The sequence below is a fragment of the Stegodyphus dumicola genome, chromosome 4 (genome assembly GCF_044657685.1).
Source record: "Stegodyphus dumicola isolate Sdum_Otavi_A_Nest chromosome 4, ASM4465768v1".
NCBI lineage: Eukaryota > Metazoa > Arthropoda > Arachnida > Araneae > Eresidae > Stegodyphus > Stegodyphus dumicola.
Window position 1 is genome coordinate 158,200,363 of NC_140771.1, and position 24,806 is coordinate 158,225,168.

General features: G+C 31.5%; 2 protein-coding genes and 1 non-coding gene across 12 annotated transcripts in view; 1 reads left to right on the plus strand and 2 right to left on the minus strand.

Annotated features, from left to right (window-relative positions):
* Positions 1-8,214, plus strand: part of wapl (cohesin release factor wings apart-like) — a 96,923-nt gene extending 88,709 nt beyond the window's left edge. The window contains exons 17-18 of one of the 2 annotated variants that reach the window (XR_015040808.1): positions 54-410; positions 499-8,214. Coding sequence is in view for 1 of the 2 variants with exons in the window: in XM_085815652.1 (XP_085671778.1) it covers positions 54-119 (66 nt within the window). In the remaining variant the exon portion in view is untranslated. Of the gene's footprint in view, positions 1-53 lie in introns of both variants that reach the window. The other variant, XM_085815652.1, reaches the window with a different exon arrangement.
* Positions 5,475-5,546, minus strand: TRNAT-GGU (transfer RNA threonine (anticodon GGU)). The gene has a single exon. It is a non-coding gene; the product is annotated as a tRNA-Thr (tRNA).
* Positions 8,215-9,097: 883 nt separating the features above from the next.
* Positions 9,098-24,806, minus strand: part of LOC118179562 (cytoplasmic dynein 2 light intermediate chain 1) — a 116,409-nt gene continuing 100,700 nt past the window's right edge. For all 9 annotated transcript variants that reach the window (XM_085815659.1, XM_085815653.1, XM_085815660.1 and 6 more), the window contains exons 13-14: positions 20,744-20,833; positions 9,098-9,245 (exon numbers count right to left, since the gene is read on the minus strand). In XM_085815659.1, coding sequence (XP_085671785.1) covers positions 9,192-9,245; positions 20,744-20,833 — 144 coding nt within the window. In that variant the 3' untranslated portion in view covers positions 9,098-9,191. The remainder of the gene's footprint in view (positions 9,246-20,743; positions 20,834-24,806) is intronic.

The window sequence follows — 24,806 nt, forward strand, 5'->3', positions numbered from 1 at the left end:
TCACCTTTAATGTGCATGTGCTTACATTCTGTAATTTTTTTCCCCTTTAACAGGGTTCAGTTGGAAGTAGAGAACTGGTATCCATCCAAAGGGTGATTCATGTTCTGGAATCCAGCTAACAACACAGAAAATAATTTTTATGTCTTTATCTCTGGTCACACCCCTGAAAGGACGTCACTCATGTAGTATTTCTATGCTTTTTATAAACTTTGATCAGATTTTAAACATCAGGTCATTACTTTGAAATGAGCATTAACTGAATACCCACTCATCTTTACCAACTTTTGCATCAGCAAGGTTATAGTAATGTGCCCATTTCTTCAGAGTGAAAGAAACTTAATGATAAAATCACTATTCTTCTTTTGGAACTTTGACCAATATTGTAGTTGCAGTTGAAGTCATGTTGAGAGGTGTGAAATATTTATTGATTTCTTCACTTCCAATGCAATTCATATTTTTTTAATACATTTGTGGTTGTAAATCGTCTTAATTTTTCAGAAGCTTGTATCATACAATCTGGCTCGATCAAGACGACCTGTTTCAAGAGCAGTGTGACCTTAAGCCTTTGTGAATAAAATTCTCATGAGATTAGACTAATGTAAAAAAATCTGTTCTGTCCGTTCTCATTGTACATGAGCATATTTGTATAGAAACCAGATTAATGTAAAATATGCTGGAGGATATTATGTGCCAGCATTCATGTGAAGACTGTGCCTAAGCAAAACTTCAGTAACTGAAGTTGGATTTAGTTTTGTTAAGATTGTGAATAACTTGAAGCTGTCCCTATTTGTTAATCACAAAGTAATACCTGCTAGGGCAGATAATCTACCTGTCTATAGGAACTGTTGCACTTTCATATATATTCCATTTTTAATGCTATCATTTTTTGAACTATGCACATCACCCTTTTAGTTTAATTGACAATTTTATTTAAAGTACAATGGCATTTAAATGCAAAGTTCAAATGCCAATCACTTTTCTCTCGTGTGTACGTGTATATGTATGTGTTTTTGATGAAATAAAAGAAAGGGGTTTTCACTGCTGTAATCCAAAGATATGCTTTCATTCATTTGTACAAAATACTATATTCATTTATCTATCATGAAATTTTATATTGTGTTAAAACTGTTGACTTGTGATATTCAGTTGTAGAATTATTATGTATTATCCTAGAATTAGTCTCAAGAAAAATTTTACATGCTTAGAGATTCTTTGTATCATGTTTGAGTTAAAGTATATATGAATAATCTGTGACTTGCTCACTGTCAGAAAATTGTTAAAATTGTTACAAATCTATCAATTCATATTGAAGTTATGATCAGTTAATATCCTTAGTAATTTTTACGTGCTTCCTTTCTAATTATTGAGGAAGCTCTAAATTATTTAATTTAATTTTTTGATATTTTGTTGTTTTAGTTCAACTATCACCTTTCAAATAGTGTTTTTAATTAAATGATAGTAACCATTTTATAATATTTTTTCATTGATCTGTTGTCTTTTTAAAGAATTTAAAAAAAGAAATCTTTTTTACAATTAATTTCTTTTTTGAAATTTTTTGATATGATGTTGGAGTAATGAAATGTAATATTGAAGTATCATATTTACTTGTATATTTTTCCTCCTAAAAAGTGCAAGGTTCTGAAAATTTTTCAAATATTCACATAATTTCCCCCTTCTTCAAGGCATTTATGAAGCAAGATTCCCTAGATATGAAAAGGATTTGTCCATGTAGTGGTTATTTTTGTCTTATTAATAAAAGCAAACCCCACAAACTACCTGCAGAGGTCTTGCCAAACCTTCCCCTTTCAACTCGCTAACATTGGTTACCTATTAGAAATCTGGATATGAAAGAGTTGATTGAAATTGTGTGAACTTATTGGCCATCAACTATATGAGGGTTTTTCTAATACTTAAAAAGCCACTGCTGCTGTGGGATAGTATCTGCAGGCATCTCATGGAATGTGTTAAAAAAATAACAGAACAAACACAGTTCCTGTCATCATTCCAAGAGGATTTGCTTCACTTCTGCAAACAATAGAGATTGGTGAATAAACCATTTAAAGACTGTCTCTAAAAGTTTTATAACAAGTAAATTTTGCAGGATCACATAATTTTATTAGAATTGGAAAAATCCAGAGACTTTTCATTGAAATCATTTAATTATGGATATTGAGTGCTCTGATTCATGAAGCAGTACTAGTGAAGAGCTTTAAGAAAATGGAGATATACAATGCTATCAAGGGGATGATTATTTTAAAGATCATTGCATATGAGATCTGAATGGGTTACTAAGATGATGAAAACGATCATAATGAAGCTATAGCAAAACAACACAGACAATAGTTCTAAGAATGATAACTGAATGATTTGAGGCTAAAAGCAGCAGTGGACAACAATAAAAGCGAGTAAGATTCTAGATACAGAGAACTGGAATGAAGATAGCTTATTAGGTAGTGTAATGTTGGTATTAGTATATATTCTTATTGGAATATAGGTTTCTTTTTTGTGAATAATAATGTGATAGTTACCAGTAGTTTATTTTTGAATACTTTTAATTTATTATGTTCTTGCAATAACCCTGCCTATCAGAAAATAAATTATTCTCGATTTTAATACGATAAAATTACTAAAAAAGGGAGGAAAGGTATGTGAGTAAATACTGTATAAAATGGGGGTAATAAACTGTAATATGGAAAAATATACTATATCCGGTTGCCATCTGCATATCTGAACTGTAATTGAATGTTGCTGTCATATATTTCCCTTAGTGATCTGTTGGTAAAAATCAAACAATGTTTGGTATTTATGACAAAAATGAGAAAGTTCAGTACATTTTAAGAGGAAGTAATGTAGTCTCTGTTTTGTAGGAATAATTTCTTTTCTGTTGTCCTTGAAAATGCCTTGAGCTTTCTAATTAAAAAATCAAGATCAAATAATATGTTCAGATTGGACTGCTTCTTTTGCAGTTCACTAACTAATATTATAAATGTAATTTAACCAGTTACAAAATTTAAAATACCTAAATCATAAATTTGGAGTTAATGTAATAAATAAGTATGAAATTTTATTATATATTTGCAGTACTGTTAAAAATCATGATAGTATATTAATTTTAACTAAGCATCTTATTGTAGTATTTGCAATTTTTTAGTAAATTCTGTGTATTTCATTTTTTTTTCTTTTAATCATACTTTCATACTATTTTTTATTTATTATGTGTGCATATTTTGATTTCCTAATTTTTATGTGTTGTACAGTGGTTTTTCAACTGGCATTTCTGGAGCATAGTTTTTTTAAACATTTTATACTAATTATATAGCCTTCTAATGCATATGATAAAAAATTTGCAAAATTTCATTTATTTTTATATGTTTGTGCTTTAAATAACTAATTTTTTAACTTAAATAATCTGGATTATAAATTTTAAAATGTTTTAATAATGTAAGTAGATATTTTTATATGGTATAACTGTATAAAATTGCATTTGAAATTATTAAAATGTAATTATTGCCTTCTTGTATTAGTAGATTTTGTAAAGCATTTTGTACATTCATTCAGTTGTTAGTCATTTTAATCATTAATGGTTAACAAATTGGATACTTATTGATATACATAATCACCTCCTCTGCATATGCAATATAAAATGCCTTATATATTTTAAATATTTAGTTCATAAATTACCTGTGTGCTCCTAATGAGAATGAGCCATAATATTCAGAACTCATTTTACAAAGCTGTAGGCTCTCCAAAACCTGTTACGAAATTAACTTCTAATTTTTTCACTGTAATAGATGTCACTGATGATTTTATGTAAAAATATTTCATATAAATTATTTCATGAAATAACTTTATAATTCAGTGTTTTTTATTGAAAGCTAAGAGGAATTAAGTTAATTTTCCAGTCTCCTATGTAATAATGTATTTCATTTTACATTACGTGCAACACATCATTTCTGAGGTTAGGTTATTTGAAAGTCGTAAACGTATAGCAGCTGTCTGCCTAAGGGAAGGGATATCTTTGTACAGCACTTTCTAAGTGAAACTGGCTCTCATTCCTGTTACATTTAGAGGAAAAATACAACCATGCAACCAACCCATTTGCCTGAAATCATACTCCCAGTATTCAGTGGTCATAACCACTCTACTGGTGGGGGCCTCGTAACATTGTTAAATAGAGCATCCCAAATCCTCAGATTACAGTATTGAATAGAAATGAGCTGTTTAATGGGATCATATCTTGCTCGCTGAAATAAATTGGTTCACTTTGTTTTTGTGACTGACCAATCACTAACAGTAACCTTGATGAAAATAATCAAGAATGGTTAGTGAGGATAGAGTGAAGAGAAGAAAGATCGAATGAGCAATGGGGTTGAGGCCAGTTAGTGAGGTTGGAATGAAGAGCCAAAAGAATAGAACAAGCTGCAAGATTGGAAATTTGACTCGATCAAACACTGATTTTCTTAACTGGTTTCTTAGAGCTGTAGTTTTGAGATTCCTGAAAACTCCCTTTCTGCACAGAACTAATAATAAAATTCTAGAATAAAAATTTTGAAAAAGTTGAATAAACTCATTTTTAACATGGGAAAATAAATATTCTTTTCTCTTCTAAAATGGGAAACTGGTACACTTTCAATTTATTTAGTTCTTTTCATTCACTTGCTCAGTAAAATAAATCAGTTCATGAACTAACAGCAGATCTCTATTTCTAGCTTGCTTTTAACAAGAGCTGTCAATAAGCTACAACTTTTTATTTTCTGGAATCGGGTCCATAATGGAATCGTCCAACTCTAGACTGGATCATAAATACAAATACATTTGTATGAATTACAATAATATTTAATTGCTTTTGAAGTGCTTTGATTTGGAAGCATAATTTCTCTTTTCCACCCCTTGAAACTGTACCTGATAAAACAATTGCATTTTTTCTTTGCCATATTATATCTTCAAATTTAGTCTAAAATATTGAATCTTTTATTTGTCCAAGAGAGAACACTGTGTGCTATAATGTATAATGCAATGTATAGACACTTTATTTAATGTTGGGTATATCTTATCACACAATTTATCAGTTATATTTTGTCACATTTCTATGTGTTAACAAATAGTGTTTAGTGTTATCAATGACTCATGCTGAGACCCATGATTTGAAGGGTTAATACTACGTATTCTGTTATGCACTTATTTTTAGTACCATCCTTTATGGTTAAGATATAAAAGCTTTAATTTGCAGGGTCTTTTATGTTTCTCTATTCAATTAAATTTTTTTATGTGTAACTAAAATATTATGGAAAAGAAGTTTAATTGTAGTTTAAGAATAATTTCTTGTTATTAATACACTACAGAATTTTCACGAGATTTCCTGAGGTAATATGTTGCTTGAAAAGCATTTATCCACTGTGTAATCTCCGATTTCTTACGTGTGTTTGTAGAGTCATTAGGTTAATTGGAAGCAGAAAAAATGAAAAATACGCTAATGCCTTCGCCGGGAATCGAACCACGGACCTCTGGAATACCAGCCCAGCATGCTACCATTACACCACGAAGGCACGCGAGAGAAGTGGGAGAAATACTTTATATACTCCCCTTTTTAAAGGGTGACTAAGGTTTTAGGGGTCCTAGTCGCGAAATCCTGGATGCGGAGAATCATCATCCACAACCCTTTTTAGTTCGGGTGCCACTTGTAGAGTCATTAGGTTAATTGGAAGCAGAATAGATGATAGATATGCAACTGCCTTCGCTGGGAATCGAACCACGGACCTCTGCAATACCGGCCCAGCGTGCTACCGTTACACCACGAAGGCACGCTAGGGAAGTGGGAGAAATACCTTATATGTTCATCTTATGATCTCATTTTAGGTCTAACATTTTTTTTTTTTCTTTTTTAACATCAGTGTGACATAAATTATTTCTTTAGTATTTTTCTTTCGTAATTAGAGTAATAAATAATACTAAAAATGTATAAAATTTTGATACAATTTATTAAACATTAATAGCACTAAATTTAATGCTAAAAAATGCAATATCATTCATAAACTTCGTGAAACACAGAACATCTAGAGCACAAATGGTGAGTAATCTCAAAACGAGATATTTGTATTTTACTTTTTCAAAGTTAGAGGAAGTTTTTTCTCTCAAACTGTATTCTATCAATTCTTTTAGCATTTAATTAAAAAAAAAAATTTCATCCATCCTTTAAAACAAACCATTTAAATTTAACATTGTTGTGATATATAAACATTGATGAAAAATTTGCATTTCCTGACATTTTCATAAGAATGTTACCGAAGAAGAAAAAAAGTGTACTTATAGATGAGAAACTTGGATATCATATAAAGTTGGAAAGAGTATGAAGCCATGAACACGACTGACAAAAATATAATGACGTTTCACAGTGATAGTTTTGAAATAAATATAGGGTGATTCTTTAGTTACTAAACAAAATGCTGTTATTCAGTAAGTTATGAAATGTATATGTACAAAATCCGTGTCAAAGGAATGTGAGACATTGGAAGAAGATAAGGGAAAGCCATGATGTTATTACAAAAAAAGACACTGTTGGAGCCATCTCATGCATGCATATTCGCACTAAAAAATGGAAAAAGAATGCCATAAAGTGTCATGGTTGGCTGTGTCTAGAGAGTTGTGTTTAATATATCCAGCATCTTTAGTACTAATGTGTTTCTCATTACGTAAGATACGTATGTTTAATATTTAATGAATAATTTCTTGGGTCTAGTACCAAAAAAAATCACCCTATATAATTCATAACTACATTTATAGCTACTAAGTTTCCATGTGTTTTAAATGGCATTAAAACTTTTTTTTTCCTTTTAGAAATAATTGGTTTACTGATAAATTTTAATTATATCTTAAATTTCAATGTATGTATCAAAAATCTAATCTGAATTTTTATATATTGTTGCTTTTTTATTCTGTGCCTGAATATAAGATTAGAAATCTGCATTCCAAAGTTTTGGTGCTAAACTTTATTAGTAAGTAAAACCATGTATTTGTTTACTGAATTCATTCATCAAGAAATCTGAAATTAATCCAAAATGATTATAAAAGCTAAAGATGCATTATTAAGTGAATATTTTTTTTAACCAATGTTAACATGAGGTGTAAACAGTTTATTTGCAAAATGAGAATATTACTAAGCAATGATGTAAAATAGTTTTTTTGATACATGAAAGTTATTGTGAAACATACTGTAAATGGCTTCATGTATGTTATCTATATTTTTTCAATAAAACAGCGAAACTCCAGTTATTTAATAAATTTTATTTCCTATATTTTTGTGAATTATAAAAGACAGTAATTAAAAAAATAAATTCAGTCTGTTAATTGTGGTATGAATACTGAGATAAAATGCAATTTCATAAGAAAATATAAAATGCCAGTTGGTAATTAATGGAATTCTTTGTGACTGCGCTTTTTTTATATGTGATATAGTGCAAATATATTATGATATGTAATTCTTAGCAAATATTTATTTAGTTTTCATCACATTTTTCTCATTATTAAATTACAAAAGATAATTTAATATTGCTGAGACTTTATATGTGTGTTTAATTTCTTTATGTCCATCACTTTTGTAATATGTTTTCCTGGATATTTTGTTTAATGCAAATTTATGTATTTCTTATTTTCTATTTAAGTGTGGAGAGATATGAAGTATTATAATGGATAATGCAAATTTGAATGGTAGAATAATACAAAATGAATGTTCATAATTTATGTACAAAATGCAGATTTTCCCCTTCCGATTTGTGAAGGATATGATTGAATTTGATTTTACTTTTGTTAGAGATTGCTCATTTTTGTCCATGTTATGACTGGACAAATTTATCCAGTCTGCAGAGTTATTTATCCAGCATAGTGTGTATATATTTATTCATTGGATGAGTTTGAATGTTGTATATTTGCATGAAAAGTTAATACAGCATATTATGACCCCATAAAATGTGAAAAAAAATGTGATTTATAGAAAGTTTTTATTTTAAGAGTATTGTTTTGATATGGTAATGAAACAAGAAAAATATTGCTAACACTGTTTTTATAAATTGAATGAAAATTCAGTATAACCATTCTTTTACTTTTTTAGCATTATGCAGATGTACCCTAGATATTTTAGTATCCTTGCCAATTTTTTTTATTTTATTCAAAATTAGCAGTGTATGAAATTTTAAATAAAGTTAATATTTATAAAAATAATCATGTATAGCTAAAATTTTTTATTTACACTAACATGCTACTTTTTAAAATATAAACAATTTCTTGTCGTGTATAATGTTTATCAGATTCATTAAAAGAAATAGTTTAGTGATCCTCAAAAAACTGCGTCCAAATAAAATATGTATCATGACATTCACTTGCAAAGCTCCTAGGTCTTGTAGCATTTAAAATTTTCCTGATGGGATATGAAATGATAGAACTGATAATTTACTGAGTAGTGGTTGGGTGAATTTAAGAAAAAGGTCTATCTGTGGTTGAAGCTGTAGAACATTAGCAGTTTGTTTTAAATCCAATACCTAAGTAAAAATTGACTGCAAGTGTTTTTGTTGTTTTTCCCATGAGTTGTGTAAGAATGTGCCTGTTGTCTCTATAAAAGAATTCTACTACTTCAGCTGACATCCCTTCAGCAATATATTATTAAAGTTAATAAATGCATCTTTCAAATTCAAAGTCCCATCAACAGCTAAGTGAAAGTCATTGAATGCTGGTAGTTTGGTCTGCGGATCAAATCTCACCAAACAGACTGCATGGGTGTTTTTGCGGTTTTTCCTATATGTAACATGTTAATCAGCCAGTTTCCCTTAAAGCCCTCCATGAAGGCATTCTTTCCCTTAAGCAGATAGCCCTCAAGTGTTTTGCCATATTTCAAACAAGGCAAATCAAAACTTTAAAATTCAAATGGTTACTTTCAATATGAATTCTGAAAGTATATCATGACTTTTGTGAGGAGTGCAAATTTGAAATTCGAATTCATATTTTATGCAGTTTAAAAAATTTTAAATGTGTCATACTTCTATAGCATGATAAAAATTTCATAAGATCTACTATTGTGATTTTAGAGGCATTCTAGAGAGAAAAAAAATCACAAGCATTATTTACTCAACTAATCAAACATCATATTAAATGGCTGCTAATATAGTGACTAGAATCTGGAAACTCGTATACAGCAAACAATGTCAATCCCACTTAGGTTTCTCTGCCATCTTTTGCTTCTTATATTCAAAGAGTTCCTGAAAATAAATAAATTTAAAAATAAGTTAAAAATTAATAAATTAAAAAAAAATAAATACAAAGACCCTTGGCTTTTACTAGATCATTTAAGAATACACTTTCGATATTTTCAGTAATTTTACAATAGAATATTCAAATGCAAAACAAAAGATAAAGCCATAAAAACAAGATTCGTACAGTCCTTAAGAGTCCTTAATTTTGGCCAAAATCAGCAGTAATGTGCAACTAAAATAATCAATGTTAAATAATTGAAATTAAACAAAATATAGAAGTAAAAGCTAACGATAAATTAGTTTTAATCAATAAGAAATACATATGCAATTTAAGTAGAAATAGTTGATAAATATGTTATAAAAGTTTAATGAAACAGACAGATGGGAGGTGAGAAAATGTATACTATTGAGATAGAATAGTATACATTTCAGGAATAGTAAATACTCATATTCAAATATTTCAGGAACAGCATTCCATTTCATTAAGTAATTTTCTCTAAGAAACAGAATCAACTACTAGAATTTTTAAATGTAGTATATACAAAATAGTCTTAAACACTAAATCTGATCTGAAAATGCATTTTAAATTGGGATTTTAACTTGCTATGTTTAATTGCCTTCTTCTGGAATGTAATTATTATTAAATTTTTAATTCATTTGCGAAACAAGGTGATGAAACTCATCCGGCAAAGGATTTACATGTGCATCCTCTATCATATATTAACAAATTTGAATTGCAATCACAAATGAAAAATTTTTGCATTTACTGTTAATAGAAGTCATAAATTGTGGAAGGATTTTATTGTCTTATTTTAACAAATAAATATTTTTTCTCTGTGAGGGTTAACTTTAAAAGTCAATTTCAACACATTTGTCTATTTAATATGATATTAGTGAGTTTATCTTTAAATAGATTGTTTCGAAAAATAATTATGCTTTCTGGTTTACACAGTGTAGTATTTCAATCACCAAGATTTTTTTTTTCTATATGAATTCAACATTGCATTTAAAAATATTGATGCTGAAATATCTGGAAACATTAAGGTAAAAAGACAAAATGTTTCTTTTTTTTTTTAAGTGAAAGTAATTAGGGCTAAAATGAGTTATCAACAGTTTTACTGACATTAACTTAGCTTGGTGATTCCTGTACATATACACAGCATGCAAAAAGTTTAAATGTGACTCATAAGCTCCTGTTAACTATTGATAAATGCCTGAATTGTGATGGCACTATGCTTACTAGCTGAAATTAACGTACTACAAGGTTCGTACGATCCTTAAGAGTCCTTAAAAGTGCTTAAATAATTTGGAATCGATTTTTTTATCCTTAATAAAAGTCCTTAATTTTGGCCAAAATCATCAGAAGGTCCTTAATTTTAATCATCTGAAATTTCTGCCTGTTTTTACTGTCATTTTCAGTGTGAATTAGCATTTTGAGGAATATTTTTGCCGATTCACTGACGTATATATGGTTATCTTTTGAATGGGTTCATGAGTTCTAATTTGTTTCTATTTCTAATATAAATGATGGGATACTTGAGTTTCTAAGCAAGAAGTGAAACATAAGCATTTCGAAATTCATTTTTTCTAGTAAAGAGCTCTTAAACAACTTTTCGCTTTTGGGGATGTGAATTCTTTTATTAAGTGGTTTCTAAATTTGGCGACTTTTCAACATTTTGGCGATTTTAAGATTAGTTTCTATAGAAACTTTTTAATTCCAAAATCGGAGAATTTTTCTACGATTTTTTTTTAAAACATCATAATATTGATAATGATAAAATAATGCTAATATATTGAAATTATATTTAGAAAATAACATTAAAATAAAACATTTTTATTTTTTGCTGTCGTATAAAGTTTCATTTTGGCAACTTATACAATATTTTAAATCTGAAAAATAAACAAGGTATAATGCTATAAAGCACAATTTACGAAACGGCTCTTAGCAAAAGAAAAATTAGCTATGTAATTAATTAAAAATGTCTTCTTTTTAATATTTTTCAAAGTAAGGGTTTTTCCCATGTAATTGTCTCAGTCAGAGTATTCTCAGTATAAGTTCTCAAAATATGCATGAGTTTTCTCTATAAAATTAATTTTACACTTTTTCTCTTCTTTTTTGTTTCCAAAATATTTCTGGCATTTTGTGGTTACAGAATTGGTAGGGATAATTTTTCTTTAGGATTTTAGCTTGGAAAGTTTAGAAGGATTTGAAGGCAAGATTTATAGACCCACGATTCTAGAAATATGTGACAAAATGAAAAATGTCTCCATGGTATCAACATGTAATGGGTGTATTTTACAGAAAGTTTGCAATGAATTTCTTAATTTTTGGAGAACATCTGGAAGAACATTAAAATCATAATATTTGAATGTATTACTTCTGATAATAGAATCTTAACATGTTTATCTTCTCTTTATTTTCTCTACTTTTCACTAGACAGAAGCATGGAAAATACCAAAAATGCTTCTGATCTTATCACATGGGCAGGCATTATAGACAGGGATTTTTTTATTAATAAAGAAATTGAAAACTTACAATTTAAAAGATTCATCTAATATTTCTTAATGCATCATACACATAGCTGGCACTAGGCATTTTCCCACTTGATGCAATTTCTGTGGAACCTAAATTCTGCTTCCAGTGCTTGCTCTAAATTCTAAAAGTTTTGCCATTTCTAGATTTTGTTGTTCAGTGTGTTACTAAATTCTAGAAATTCTGCCACATCAGCTCTGTAACTGGCCTTTACTATATATATTTCATATTGTTTCTGAATGTTCATATGACTAAAGAAATAAAATTATTTTATTTCTTTAGTCATATGAACCGATTTTTCTGTACATTCTAAATGCATTTAGTGTTTTTTAGAATAACAAATCCTTAATTAAATCCAAAAATTCTAAAATGAAAAGGAAACGTGTTGAAAAAAGAAACTGAGTATGTAAAGGAAATTATTCTTCAAAGATATGTGCAGTTATTATTATGTAAATTACCCAATTGTTTAGGATTTCAACCTTTACTATAATTTCCCATTTCTATTTCCTCTTATGATAGAGTTATTGAGCCAGATTAAATTTAAATTAAATTGTATAATCTTTGACCACTAGTCCACATTATTAGTTTGAATTTGACTGTTCTTGTTTAATTACATCACCGTGAGCTGTAATTGATTTTGTTAACATCAGAACATGCCTTTATGTTTGTTCTAAGTTCTTTTTAAATAAGAGGCTTAGTTAAACCTTTGTCTGATATTGTAGTTAATTTTAGACCGATAATATGCTTCACATCTGTTGGGGGTTTTGGACTATTTAACTTTTACCAGATCAATTAAACCCTCATTGGTACATTATGGAGAGGTTGACAAGTTAGGAGATAAAGCATGCAGAAACTAGCGAGAGCATTGGTTTGCATAGTGAAACAAATCTCTAATTGTTAGAAAAGATGCTTAAAAGAAAAGGAAATCGATATAAACGTTACAAAACATACATGTTTTGTAGCTTTTAATGTGTACTTATCTTAATATCGTTTAAAAATCTGTGTCATAAATTACATGCATTTTAAACTGTGAAATTTTATTAGATTTTGATTTTAATAGGGCTTTTTTAACAAATATTGTTAAAAAATAAAATTTAATAGTGGTCATGTAAATCCATAATGACAGGTTATCAAACTACCTAATTTAATTATTTATAGCTAACTGATTACTCTTAAAAATTATCTCTACATTGAGTTATTGCCTTTCATTAATACTCACTGTGGTCACAAGATAAAATATAAAAATGTAAAAATTCAAGTAAAACATATTCTAATGCATCTACTGAGACTTAATACAAAAAAAAAAAAAACATATCACTTCTGGTGCTTTAATGGCTTATTGGAACCTTAAAGTATATTAACTGGGTTACAACCCCTGGAACTGTACACGAAGCTATGACACTAACTATATCAAACAGAGCCTGACTAACTTTTAACACTTGCCAACCTTGCTTACATCAGGCTTTTCATGTTTGTTCTAATCAGCGGGTCTCTCTCTAGACAAGCAGCAGTGGTGACAACATTCAGTCTTTTGTTATGAATCATGCTGATTATGATGCTTGATTTTACTTCTTATTTTAACCTATGCAGTTTGACATAAAAATCTACCTGCTTATTTACTAAACCTCCAGACTGACCAAGTATGTGACAAAATAAGACATAAAAAAAATCAACATAACGCTAATTGTTAGTAAAACGTAAATGTCACTTATCTTCTTTCAAATATGACCAATTATTATAAGTGTAAAATATTTAATGCTACTTGATAAATTGCATAAAATTTATTTTATTCTCAAACTTATTCACAATTATGTTAATTAATTCATGTTTAGCAATAATGTATACTACTTAGGGATCTATTTTATTTTTAGGATGGTATAACAAAAGTGAAATTCAGGCATAGATAATATCTTCAATTGAATTTATTCAGTTCCCATTTGCTCATAAGTCCTTAATTTTTTTCATTAATGGTCCTTAAAAGTGCTTAATTTCCGTGTGCAGAAATGTGTACGAACCAGGTAAAAGTGATAAATAACATCAATTGTGAAAAACAATAAGATCCCTTCTTTTTACTATATTTTTGGCAGGTTCTTATAATCGTATTTTGATAAATGACATTGCAGAATGAGAGAAAGGAGTTTAATTATCACAGTAATAGTGTAATCTAAATTATAAATAGATGCAAAATTACTGCCAATTATAATAATCATGTTTAGCTAAATAATTTCAATTTAGGTATATATCTACTTTACTGGTCAATAAGGTTCCATTCATATGGTTGTATAAATGTCAAAACTGGTTTAAGCCAAGCTTTGTTGCTAAGTAACCAGACCTTGCTGTGTCACAAAAACTGGTTTAGGGGTTTGGGCATGAAGTTCGAAGTTTTCGATGCCAACTTGGTATAAGAGTCAACCAGTCAGAGTGAATGCATGAAACCTATTGAGCGGGAAAGCTTAACTACATCCACGGATGCACAAATTTAGCTTCTCTAATTGGCTACGGCTTAAACCCTGTCTTGCAGGTATGAATGAAACTCCCGCATTTCATGCCTCGATAACATTTATACCACCGTGAAGGGAGGTGTGGAAAAACCCCACAAATGATTTATGTATCGCTGTTAGAGGGCGCTTCGCTTCTGAAAAAAAATGTTATTTTTTCAGTTTACGACGTAGTTAGTATTGAACCATCGATGCAATCCAGGTTGCTTTGTAAATAAATGATTATTTTTGTAGATTGTTGAAGTATTTGCCTTCAATTAGAATTAGATCAACCTTTCGCAATAGGAGGAGCCTAATATGTCTGAAAACAAATAAATAACACTGCATCATTAACAATGTCCATGGGTCACAGTTAACAGTAGTATTAAAGAAAATCCTGAGGGAAAAAGAAGTAAATCTCTTTCTGAGAATTAATGCTAAACAAAATAAATACTTACTTGTGTGTTCCCTCCCCCCCCAAAAAAAAATCCTTTAACTAGTTTTTAGCAAAGAGAATATCAAGAAGTTGAATAATTTGATTGAATTTGAATTTCAAGAGTTGAATTTACAAATGAAACTAGATAAATGGAATATAGTGGCTAATTCATCAATATCTATAAATATGAATTTATGACTGGCAAAGACTGTATTCTTGATCTTACAAATTATCTCAAATTTCTATCACACATTTAGCACATTTGTTAAAGATACTAACAACTAACAACAAGAATCAGTGTAATATGCTTCTAAAATATAACATGCTTTAACCTGAAAAACTATATTCAAAATTTAAGTATATTACATAAATTCTTGTTGCTAATTATATCTTTAATACTTGTTTTTCTGCTTCTTTTTTCATAATCATATTTGTTGCCAATATTAATTTTAATGATTTAATCAAACAATGCAAATCATTCCATCCTTCTATGAATGTATGGAATCAAAATATATTCGAATTACATAAGAACAATATATTCTACTATTATGAATTATAATTACTGAAAATCCTCTAACTTTCCAATAATTCCTAATACATTAGTTTTGTTGGTGAAGATAATTTAGGAAATAAACTTCATAATATTACAAAGACTGAAACTGACAAACTTTAATTATTTCTTGGGCATTGATGTTACATTTCTCAAGCATTAATAATATTAACTAAATTCCAACAGCAGAGATTTTCAAACTTTTTTCACTTTTTTGACCTCTACACAAATGTTTTTTTACATATGCATTTTTTCATAAATATTGTTTTAAATTGCTTGATCGTAACATGCATTAAAAATTGTCTTAATATTTTAAAAACATATAGCAGGAGCCAAGTTTAACAAAAAGCTTACAAATATATGTTTTTTTATATACAGAAATAATTAATTTTGTCACTATATAATTCTAAAAATATGAAATCAGACCATCACTGGGATAGATCAGTTGATTTTCAAATGAAATTTGTTTTAATCAAATTTGACTGATGGTACAAATTAGATGAGAGTTGTTCATTTCCCGTTTTTGACAGTGATTATTGTGAAAAATATTCGTTTAAGAGCTCTGATTCGTTGCCACAAGTATGATGTTGCAAAGCAAATCAATGCTTTTAAAACTTTGCTCATTATACTGAGATACTTCTGCTTCGCCAGTGTTTAAAACCATAATAGAGAAGTAGACACAAACTTGGATTTCAAGGTGGAGTCTAATGACGGGGGGGGGGGGGGCGAATAAAAGATTGATAAAGCCTGAAAATAAGCTTTCCTGGTTCAGCTTACTAATATTTCATCACACTCTTACCTTAATTCTCTTTATATGCTGAGGATCCTAATATAAAAATTAACTCTTCAGTCTGTTTTGAAAGGACTTTTAAAAATTAACTCTTCAGTCTCTTTTGAAAGTACTTTTTCAAAATGAACCAATTAAAAAAGAGGAAGGTGACTGATGAAGCAAGAACCTACTTTAATTCTGCTGATCTACTATCAATCCTAATATTCAAATTTACTCCTCAGCCTCATTTGAAAGCACTTTTCTAAAGTGAAAAGAACAAAAAACTAACTTTTTATAGATTGCTATGAAATTTAATAAGAGCAGACCTTCCTTTTTAAGTAAAGCAATGAGAAGAAGGAAGTAATCATATATGTATGAAACAACATCCATTATGAGTTACAATGGTTTGAATTTGAGGTTTCAGCAAACTCAAATTTTTTTATTGTTGATATTTTAAATTTCATTTCTATTTCAAGTTCCAGCATAGTTCAAGAATTTCCTGTTAATTTCAGATAAGGTATAAAGTTCAAGATCAGAAATCGTCTGGATTTCTGCAATTCTGGATATTAGATCTTCATTTTAAATCTAGCGTGACATGTACAAATTATAAAAAATTTGAAACAGTTGTTTATAAAATAGCGAAGTATTGATAACCTTAAGAAGAAGGAAAAAAAAAAAAAAAAAAAAAACACCCTCTATATTTCTTTATTTGCTTTAATGAACATATATTTCAAAGAAGTTTTTTAAGCCACTTTTTGCTAATATTTTCACTTTAATTTTATATATAGACACAATTTCTTATTCAATTATAAAGTTTCATTGTTCAAGTTCTGCAAGAATTCCCTCTGTGAACTGTTAGTTTTTTCATTTTCAACAATCTCTTTGTTACTTTTATCACTAGTGGTACTGATATTTTCTGGTTTTAAAACTGTACTATAGATTTCACTGCCTATTGTTTGACTGATGACTGGGAGAGTTGTCTTTGCAAACTTCAATGGAAATTCTATTATACTATTTCTATTTATTATCATTTCTCCGCATTTTCTTGACATTTTCCATTCACTGGAGAATTTTCCCTTTTTCTTGCAAAAGCTGCAGATTCGTAGCTGTCATCATCATCATTATCATCACCATGAAATATGGCAAATTATTGAGAAGCATTTCTTAGAATATCTGCAAATACATCCTCTCATGACTTTGCAATGCCCTACATAACATGTTTTACGTCAAAATATTTCAGAAATTCTTGATTGGTTTTTGCAGAAAATTTAGCACAGATTTTAAAAAGGCTACTTTATATCTGCCTTTTAGTATACGCAGTACACCAACACCTATTTGGTGAATGATGGATGTTAAGTTTGGAGGAAAGAATAAGGTGGAGATTTATCTTTTTCTAAAACTTTAATAAACCTTAAATAATATTTTAAGTAAGAGCCGAACATTAGTCTATCATCAGTACAATTTTTGCATCATCTGATGAATCAACCAATTTCAAATATTGCCAAGCCTCATGTGTTAAATGAATTTCAAAGCTGATCAATCATTAATTTGTGTGCCTTTCATGCTTTTTATTACAATAGATGATCCTTTATTTCTAAAATTAGAAGTGCCAGAGCCCTACGGCAGACCGTTAGCAAAGAAGAGCAAGAATAAATAAACAAGATGACTAATAAAATCATTAATAATTAAAAAAAAATTTTTTTTAATCTGAAAGCCTTCAGATTTTATATTACGTCCAAAGGGGCGTTTTTTTAATGTTACCTTTATTTATTAAATATCATGGTCTTCACACTTAAACCATAAAATTCAATTCAACAGCAATATCACAAAATAATTTCAAAAGAGCATATCCTTAGAAGTCTCGCGCGCTGGAGATAAAAATGTTTTTCTTCCCTACCCTGTACTGTGTTATCATTGCTCGCTCTAAAATCGCCGAGTTTCTTAATCAAAATCTCATAACTGCTTTAAAAATATGAAATAGATAATAAAACAAATCCCAGATTCCAAATTTGGGCTTTGAGATGCCCATATTCAGGTGGAGACGTACGGTATTCAAAATTTGATGGCTCTAGGTACCATCGTTTTATCACAATGCAAGAAACGTACACACATTTATGCAGATTCTTCATTATTTAATTTCTTCAAATATAATACACGGCGATAATATTTGGTAGCAACAATTTGAAAAGTGATTCAAACTTTTAAAGTTTTTGACGCAAAATACCAAAACGAAATTATTATCTTTCGGCTAATGATTAATTATTAAAATGTTTAAAAATTAAAGTAATTAAATAATTTAAATTAAAATAAGCGACTTTTAATGTAATTTGCCCAAATGGGCTATTAGTCTCAAAACAGCATTTTGCGTTGAATCACTTTAAATGTCTGAATCACTTTTTAAATTGTTGCCACCCAATATTATATTTAAACAAACTAAATAATGAAGAATCTACATTAGTATATGTAGGTTTCTTGCATTGTGAAAAAACAGTGGTGCTTAGAGTCATCAAATTTTGAGTAACATAGTCCTCCACTCGAACATGGGTACTTGGAAGCCCGAATTTGGAATTCGTTTTATTATCTATTTCATATTTTATAAAACTATAATGAATTTTTAATTAAAACATGCAACAATTCTAAATTGAGCTGTGGCAACGCTGTAGAGAATAAAACATTTTTTATCTCCAGTGCGTGATCGAATCGAAATTCCAAAGATATGCTGTTTTTAAATATTTTTAGCACAATGTTGTAATACTAGCCTAAATGCTCTCGAAACATGTATGTGTCTCTAAAAAAAAAACCCTTTTGGGAGTAATACAAAATCTGAAAGCTTTCAGATTTTTTTTTTTATTTTTAATTATTAAAAATAAAATTTTCGAGGTTGTATTTCTGGCATGAAAGAAGTGCCCGATCATACTTATTTAGAGCTCCTGTGCACTCCGGCTAGAATTATGATTTATCCCCGAAACTAAGAAGTAACGGAGACGGGTTCTGGCACGATTTAAGTTCTAGATGACAAGAGAAATCTTTACTCCTTTAAACGCCTGAAATCATACATTTTTGCCGGTTACATGGTGGTGGTGGTGTATTTAATGATGGCAAAGCACACAAGGGCTATCTGCCTAAGAGGAGGGAGGACTTTCTAAGGGAAACTGGCTCGTATACACGTTACACATGGGGAAAACCACAAAAACGCCCATGCAGCCAGCCCGTTCGTGGGATTCGAACCTCGGACCGAACTACCAGGGTTCAGCAACTTTACCGCTTGGCTGCTGGTGGGCTTTTGCCAGTTACAAACAGTTTAATTTGTGCATTATTGCAGCATTTTTACAGCCCAAAATTGTTTGTCTCACTTCGGAATCTTTGACACCAGTTGCAGGTTTTTCTGCACCAACGCTCTCGAAGCACATATTACCACAAAAGAAATATTGTTTATAAATATTTAATTTATAAATTTGCTCTGGAGGTAACATTTTGCTATTAATGAATTCAATGAATGCATTTGCAGCTGCTTCAGCATCAGATGGAGCTATTTCCCCTGAAATTTAAAATTTCATGGCAGTTTTTAAATTTGGTTACCTAATCTGTAAAGCATATGCATTCAGTTTTCAAGCCTTTTTCCTATGAAATATTTGGCTTCAGTCATTAGCAATGGACCAATCAATGGCATGGCCTTGCTGCAATCCTGTCTCAGCCATTCAGCCTTCACTTTGTCATGATTGTCACTTTTAGCAGGAAAAAAAAAAAAAAAAAATGCTGTTATTCAGGGTGAGTGGGATGTTAGAATATGCACAAACTTAAAGAAGTTCTCTTTTCTTTCTTTGGGGGGGGAGGGGAGGAACGCTCTTGTTCAGTTCCAATGCCATACTCCGCACATAATTTTGAGATATTGTATCCATTTCAAAATTATGCGCGGAAATTACGCATTTATCCATTTTTTGCAGCAATTCTAATTTCTGCTTGACTGATACCAAAACATGCTTTCATTTTAGAGATTTTGCTGCAGCTCCAGAATTAGGAACTCTTTTTTTGTGTAATCAAAAATTTAAACTTTAATTTTGATATGACAGTAATTCCACTTTTTGTTTGATGGACATCGAAATATGCTTCCGCTTTGTAGATCCTTTGGCAGCTCCAGAATAAGAAATTATTTTTTACATAATCGAAAGTTCAAGCTTACTTTTATAAAATTGCTCTGCAAAACTGCTCTTATAACAGTCTGCAAAAAGTAATAAGCCGGATCCAATTAGAAGATTAAGGAACAACGCAACATTAACTGAAATAGATAATTAGATAATTTTAGCTTAGCCTATACCGTCCGTTACACATTAAACGTGCATGTGTAAACGTATTATGCGCATGCATAAACACATATGCGCATGCACAGAAAGTTTGTTGCTTTGAGGTCCGGATTATGGACGTCCGGATTAAAGACTTCTGACTGTATTAAATTGATTTGCATTTTTTCTTAAATTATTTCTGCACTTCATTTGCAATTTATCTGCACAATTTTGTGATTTCTAATCTTTGTTATGAATGAGGAAATCATTTAAGTAAATATTATCTAATTCAGCTACTTTCAACATGTTAACTTACACATGCAAATATAACCACACAAACAAATCAAAAACATCTAAAACTGTATAAAACTGAAATATAATCTTAAAAAAATTATATATTAACGAAATAATGTGAAGCAAGTCTTCTTTCTTAATTATATTAACATTTTTTCCCGTTACCTTTTTCTTTTGAGCTCTCATATTGTCTACGTCTGGTTCTCTGAAATTTGGATCACTTGCTGGATCATCAGGAATTATGTTCTTTTCTTCCTGTAAAAAATTACATATTTTATAAAAAAGAAATATTGCTTATTAATGGTTTTTAAAGTGGAAACAAAGAGTAATAATAGTTGAAATTCTGAAAAGAAACTCAAGTAATAAAAAACAGCTTCTTAATGATAAGTTATTACATATTTTCATCAACTGTTCAAGATTGCATCGGGTTGGCAAGAAAGTTATTTAGGTTTTTACTGTAAAATAAAACTAAATTTTTTTCTGTATAAAAAATGCAGTTTAATCAGTGAAATATTTTTTGTTGTTGTTGAGCTTTTGCCATTTTTCTGGAAACTTCATGATTCCACACTCACAGAACTTCTTATTTTCATCAGCAAAAAACTCGACCAAGTACTATTTGAGGTCACATCACTATTACTGAAATTTTTACCATTGAAGAAGTTTTGTTAACTTCAAAATAAATTATAATCCGATGGTGCAAGATAAGGCTTACATGAGGGATGCAACGTCACTTCCCAACCAAGCTCCAATAATTTCCTGTACGTTGCTAAAAATCTGTGAGTCCTTGCATTCTCATAATGGAACATGATTCCTTTATGATTTACCAATTCTGACCTTTTCTCTTTGATTGTTTTCTCATATTTCATAAGTTGTTGGCAATAAACATCCGAGTTGATCATTTAGTTGCTTAGAAAAAGCTCAAAATACACAACACCATCGTAATCCCATTGGCAACAAAAAGCAGCTAGTCAGTAGCATTAAGCCTTACAAAGTGGGGATTAACATCGTCCAAGTCCTTGCATTCTCATAGTGGAACATGATTCCTTTATGATTTACAATTCTGACCTTTTCTCTTTGATTGCTTTCTCATATTTCATAAGTTGTTGTCAATAAACATCTGAGTTGATCATTTAGTTGCTTAGAAATAGCTCAAAATACACAACACCCTCGTAATCCCATTGGCAACAAAAAGAAGCTAGTCGGTAGCATTAAGCCTTATAAAGCGGGGATTAAAGTCATCCAAGTAAGGTCTACGTGCTCACAGGAAATACTCATTAGGAGTAGAGGGAAGACAAACTCAGGAATACCATTAGTGCAATTTCGGAATTAGAAAACTCATTAAGTGTAAGAGTGCCCAGACAGCCTAGGCATACTATTAGTAAGTGCCACAAGACAGTACAGCTACAGATATCACAGAGGCATTCTCCAACTTGTTCCCAAGTAACACGAAGGAGTTTATATTCTTTATTCGTTCCTACCCAAAGGAGGATAACACTGCCATTGGCTAGTGGGTGTTGCAAGGGAACAGGCCCAACAGTTATTACAAAAGAAAATCTATATTGGACTTTGCGCCTGCAATTTCAAAAAATAGAGACGGTGCTACAACTGCCAAGAATTTTGGCACTACAGACGTTACTGTAAATCGGAAAGAGCCTGCTCCAAGTGTGGCAAAGGACACGCGATAGAAAAGTGCGACTCAATTACTACCACATGGGTCAAACTGAAGCCTCACGAACGAGAAGACAGGTAGCACCTTTGACAAACAACATCCAGCAAGCGCATTGAAATGTCCATGCTACAGACAAGAACTGGCGATAATGAGCTTGGCCAGGGAGTCTACTCAGTAACAGAGAAAAATTATAGCAGAAGCGGTTCAACAACCAAATTTTACACTGCAATCTCCAAAGCTCAAGGGCAGCCACACTCAATATCATGGAGGTGATGTCTTCCAGTGCAGCAGACCTGGCACTCTTAGCAGAAACCTTACATAAGGGAAAGCAAACTCCATGGCCAACCTTCAACAAGCAAATCTTACGCCTTCAGTTCCTCTTCCCGAGGCTAAACGGACATAAATACACTGCTCGACACTGAAAATGCAACACCAAGAAGTGGTCAGAAAGTCATGAAATTTGGAAAAAAGACAGATACAGCAAGCAGTAATAAGTAATCTTTATTTCAAAATGATAGTCAGAATACAGAGCGAGAACGGTGTCGGCTCAGTAGGATGTAGAACCACCGTGGACAGCGATGCACGAAGAAACACGTCTAGGCATAGAGTCAATAAGAGTGCGGATGGTGTCCTGAGGGATGGCTCTCGATTCCCATTCAACCATTTGCCACAGTTCGTCTTCTGAACAAGGCAGGGGCGGAGTCTGCAAACGGCATCCAATCACATCCCACACATGTTCAATTGGTCACAGGTCAGGAGAGTACGGTGGCCAGGGAAGTATCTGTATACCTTGCAGAGCCTGTTGGCTGATGCGAGAACTGTGTCGTTTGAAAAATTGCATTAGGCAGCCCCTGAAGGCAAGGGATTGCCACCGGCCGTAGTACATTATCCAAGTATCGTTGGGCCGTCATAGTGCCCTGAATATGAACTAGAGCTGACCTGGAATCGTAGGCAATAGCGCCCCAAACCATTATGCCACGTTGTCGCGCGGTGGGGCGTTGCACAGTTACTGTCGGATTAGATCTGTCTCCACGTCGATGCTACACAAGTATTTGGCGACTGTCACTGGATAAACAGAAGCGTGACTCATCTGAAAACACGACGTTTCGCCATTTTGTCATCCACATCGCTCCAGTCCAGCACCATTCTAAAAGTTGGCTTCTATGCTGTGGGGTCAATAGTAGTCTTCTTATGCCGTGAGTGCAGGCCATGTTCAAGCGACCGACAGGAAATGATTCTGGTCGACACGGGAATATCCAAGGTATCTTGCACGTGCTGCAGAATCGCGGTACAAGTGACTTGCGGGACCGCCACAGCTTATCGGCGGATGCGTCAATCCACGCGTGCTGACGTCATTCTGGCTGCACCTGCACCCCTCCTCCTTCCCACATTTTCTTGTTCCAACCATGTTCGGTATAGCCGATGCACCGTACTCGCATCCATGTGGATATCAGCTGCGATTTGACGTAAGGACTAACCTGCCCTCGCCCTTTTCAGTCCGATCGCCACACCCCTCGTAAAATCGTCTATCTGCTGGAAGTGCCTTCGTTGACAGCGGCCTGGCATTCTCTCCTATTACACGTATCCTCCGGGACAAAAACCAACTTTCTTCGATAATTCGCCTGGCAGAAATAACGACACGAATACTGCCCATTCTGCACGTTCCTTCCCTTATATCTTACTTCACGTGCGTCAGAGAGCTACGCATTTCACATCATTTGCATAACTCAGTGACGTGCGTCTACATTAAAATTTGCATAAATTTCTGACCACTCCTTCTTGGTGTTGCATTTTCAATGACGAGCAGTGTATTTTCAACCAACTTCGCACTAGATTTTAAAATAAATTTAAATAGAATAATTTTGACTTATCTTTTGTTTGGCGTAATCATTCTCTTTTTGACGAAGTCTTCCCACGATAGAACTTGATTGAGGTGGATTTTTTTTATATGCTGGTCAGTTGAAGGACACGAAGCTGTGTGGTGAATTCTTCGACTCTCATTTGTTTACTTCGGCGAAGCGCTACATGTTAAAGCAGGCCGATGCTATTCGCACCACCGGAAGCTAATCGCACCAACATTAACCACGCATGCGCATTGAGTTGTCAGATTCGTCAATTGAACCCCATCGAAAGGAACGGATTCTACATACGCGAACTGCTGCAGTGAATCATTTTTTTTAAAAAAAGGCAGATTTCTACCTTGGCGTAGTTTACCATTTTTTAAGCGTTGGCGACTTTAAAAAGTTTAGAAAGGAAAATGGGTTCCTTTTCTTATAAAAAGAAGGAGCACATTTTCTTTTATTAAAGTATGTATAAAAAAGAGCAGATTTTTATGTTTGCAATGTTTATCCTTTTCAGTTTAAATGTCTGATTTGGGGGGGGGACAAAATCTTGTTTACATTTTTTGTACTTCTTAGAATACATTTAGCTTTAAAGGTGTGTTTTGCGCAGTCAAGACTTTTAATTCATTCCTCTTTGAAAAATGTCGTCCGATAAAAGATACTAAAAATTAGACAGAGGATTTCTGTGTGGAAAATTTAGAAATGAAATAAGTTAAAA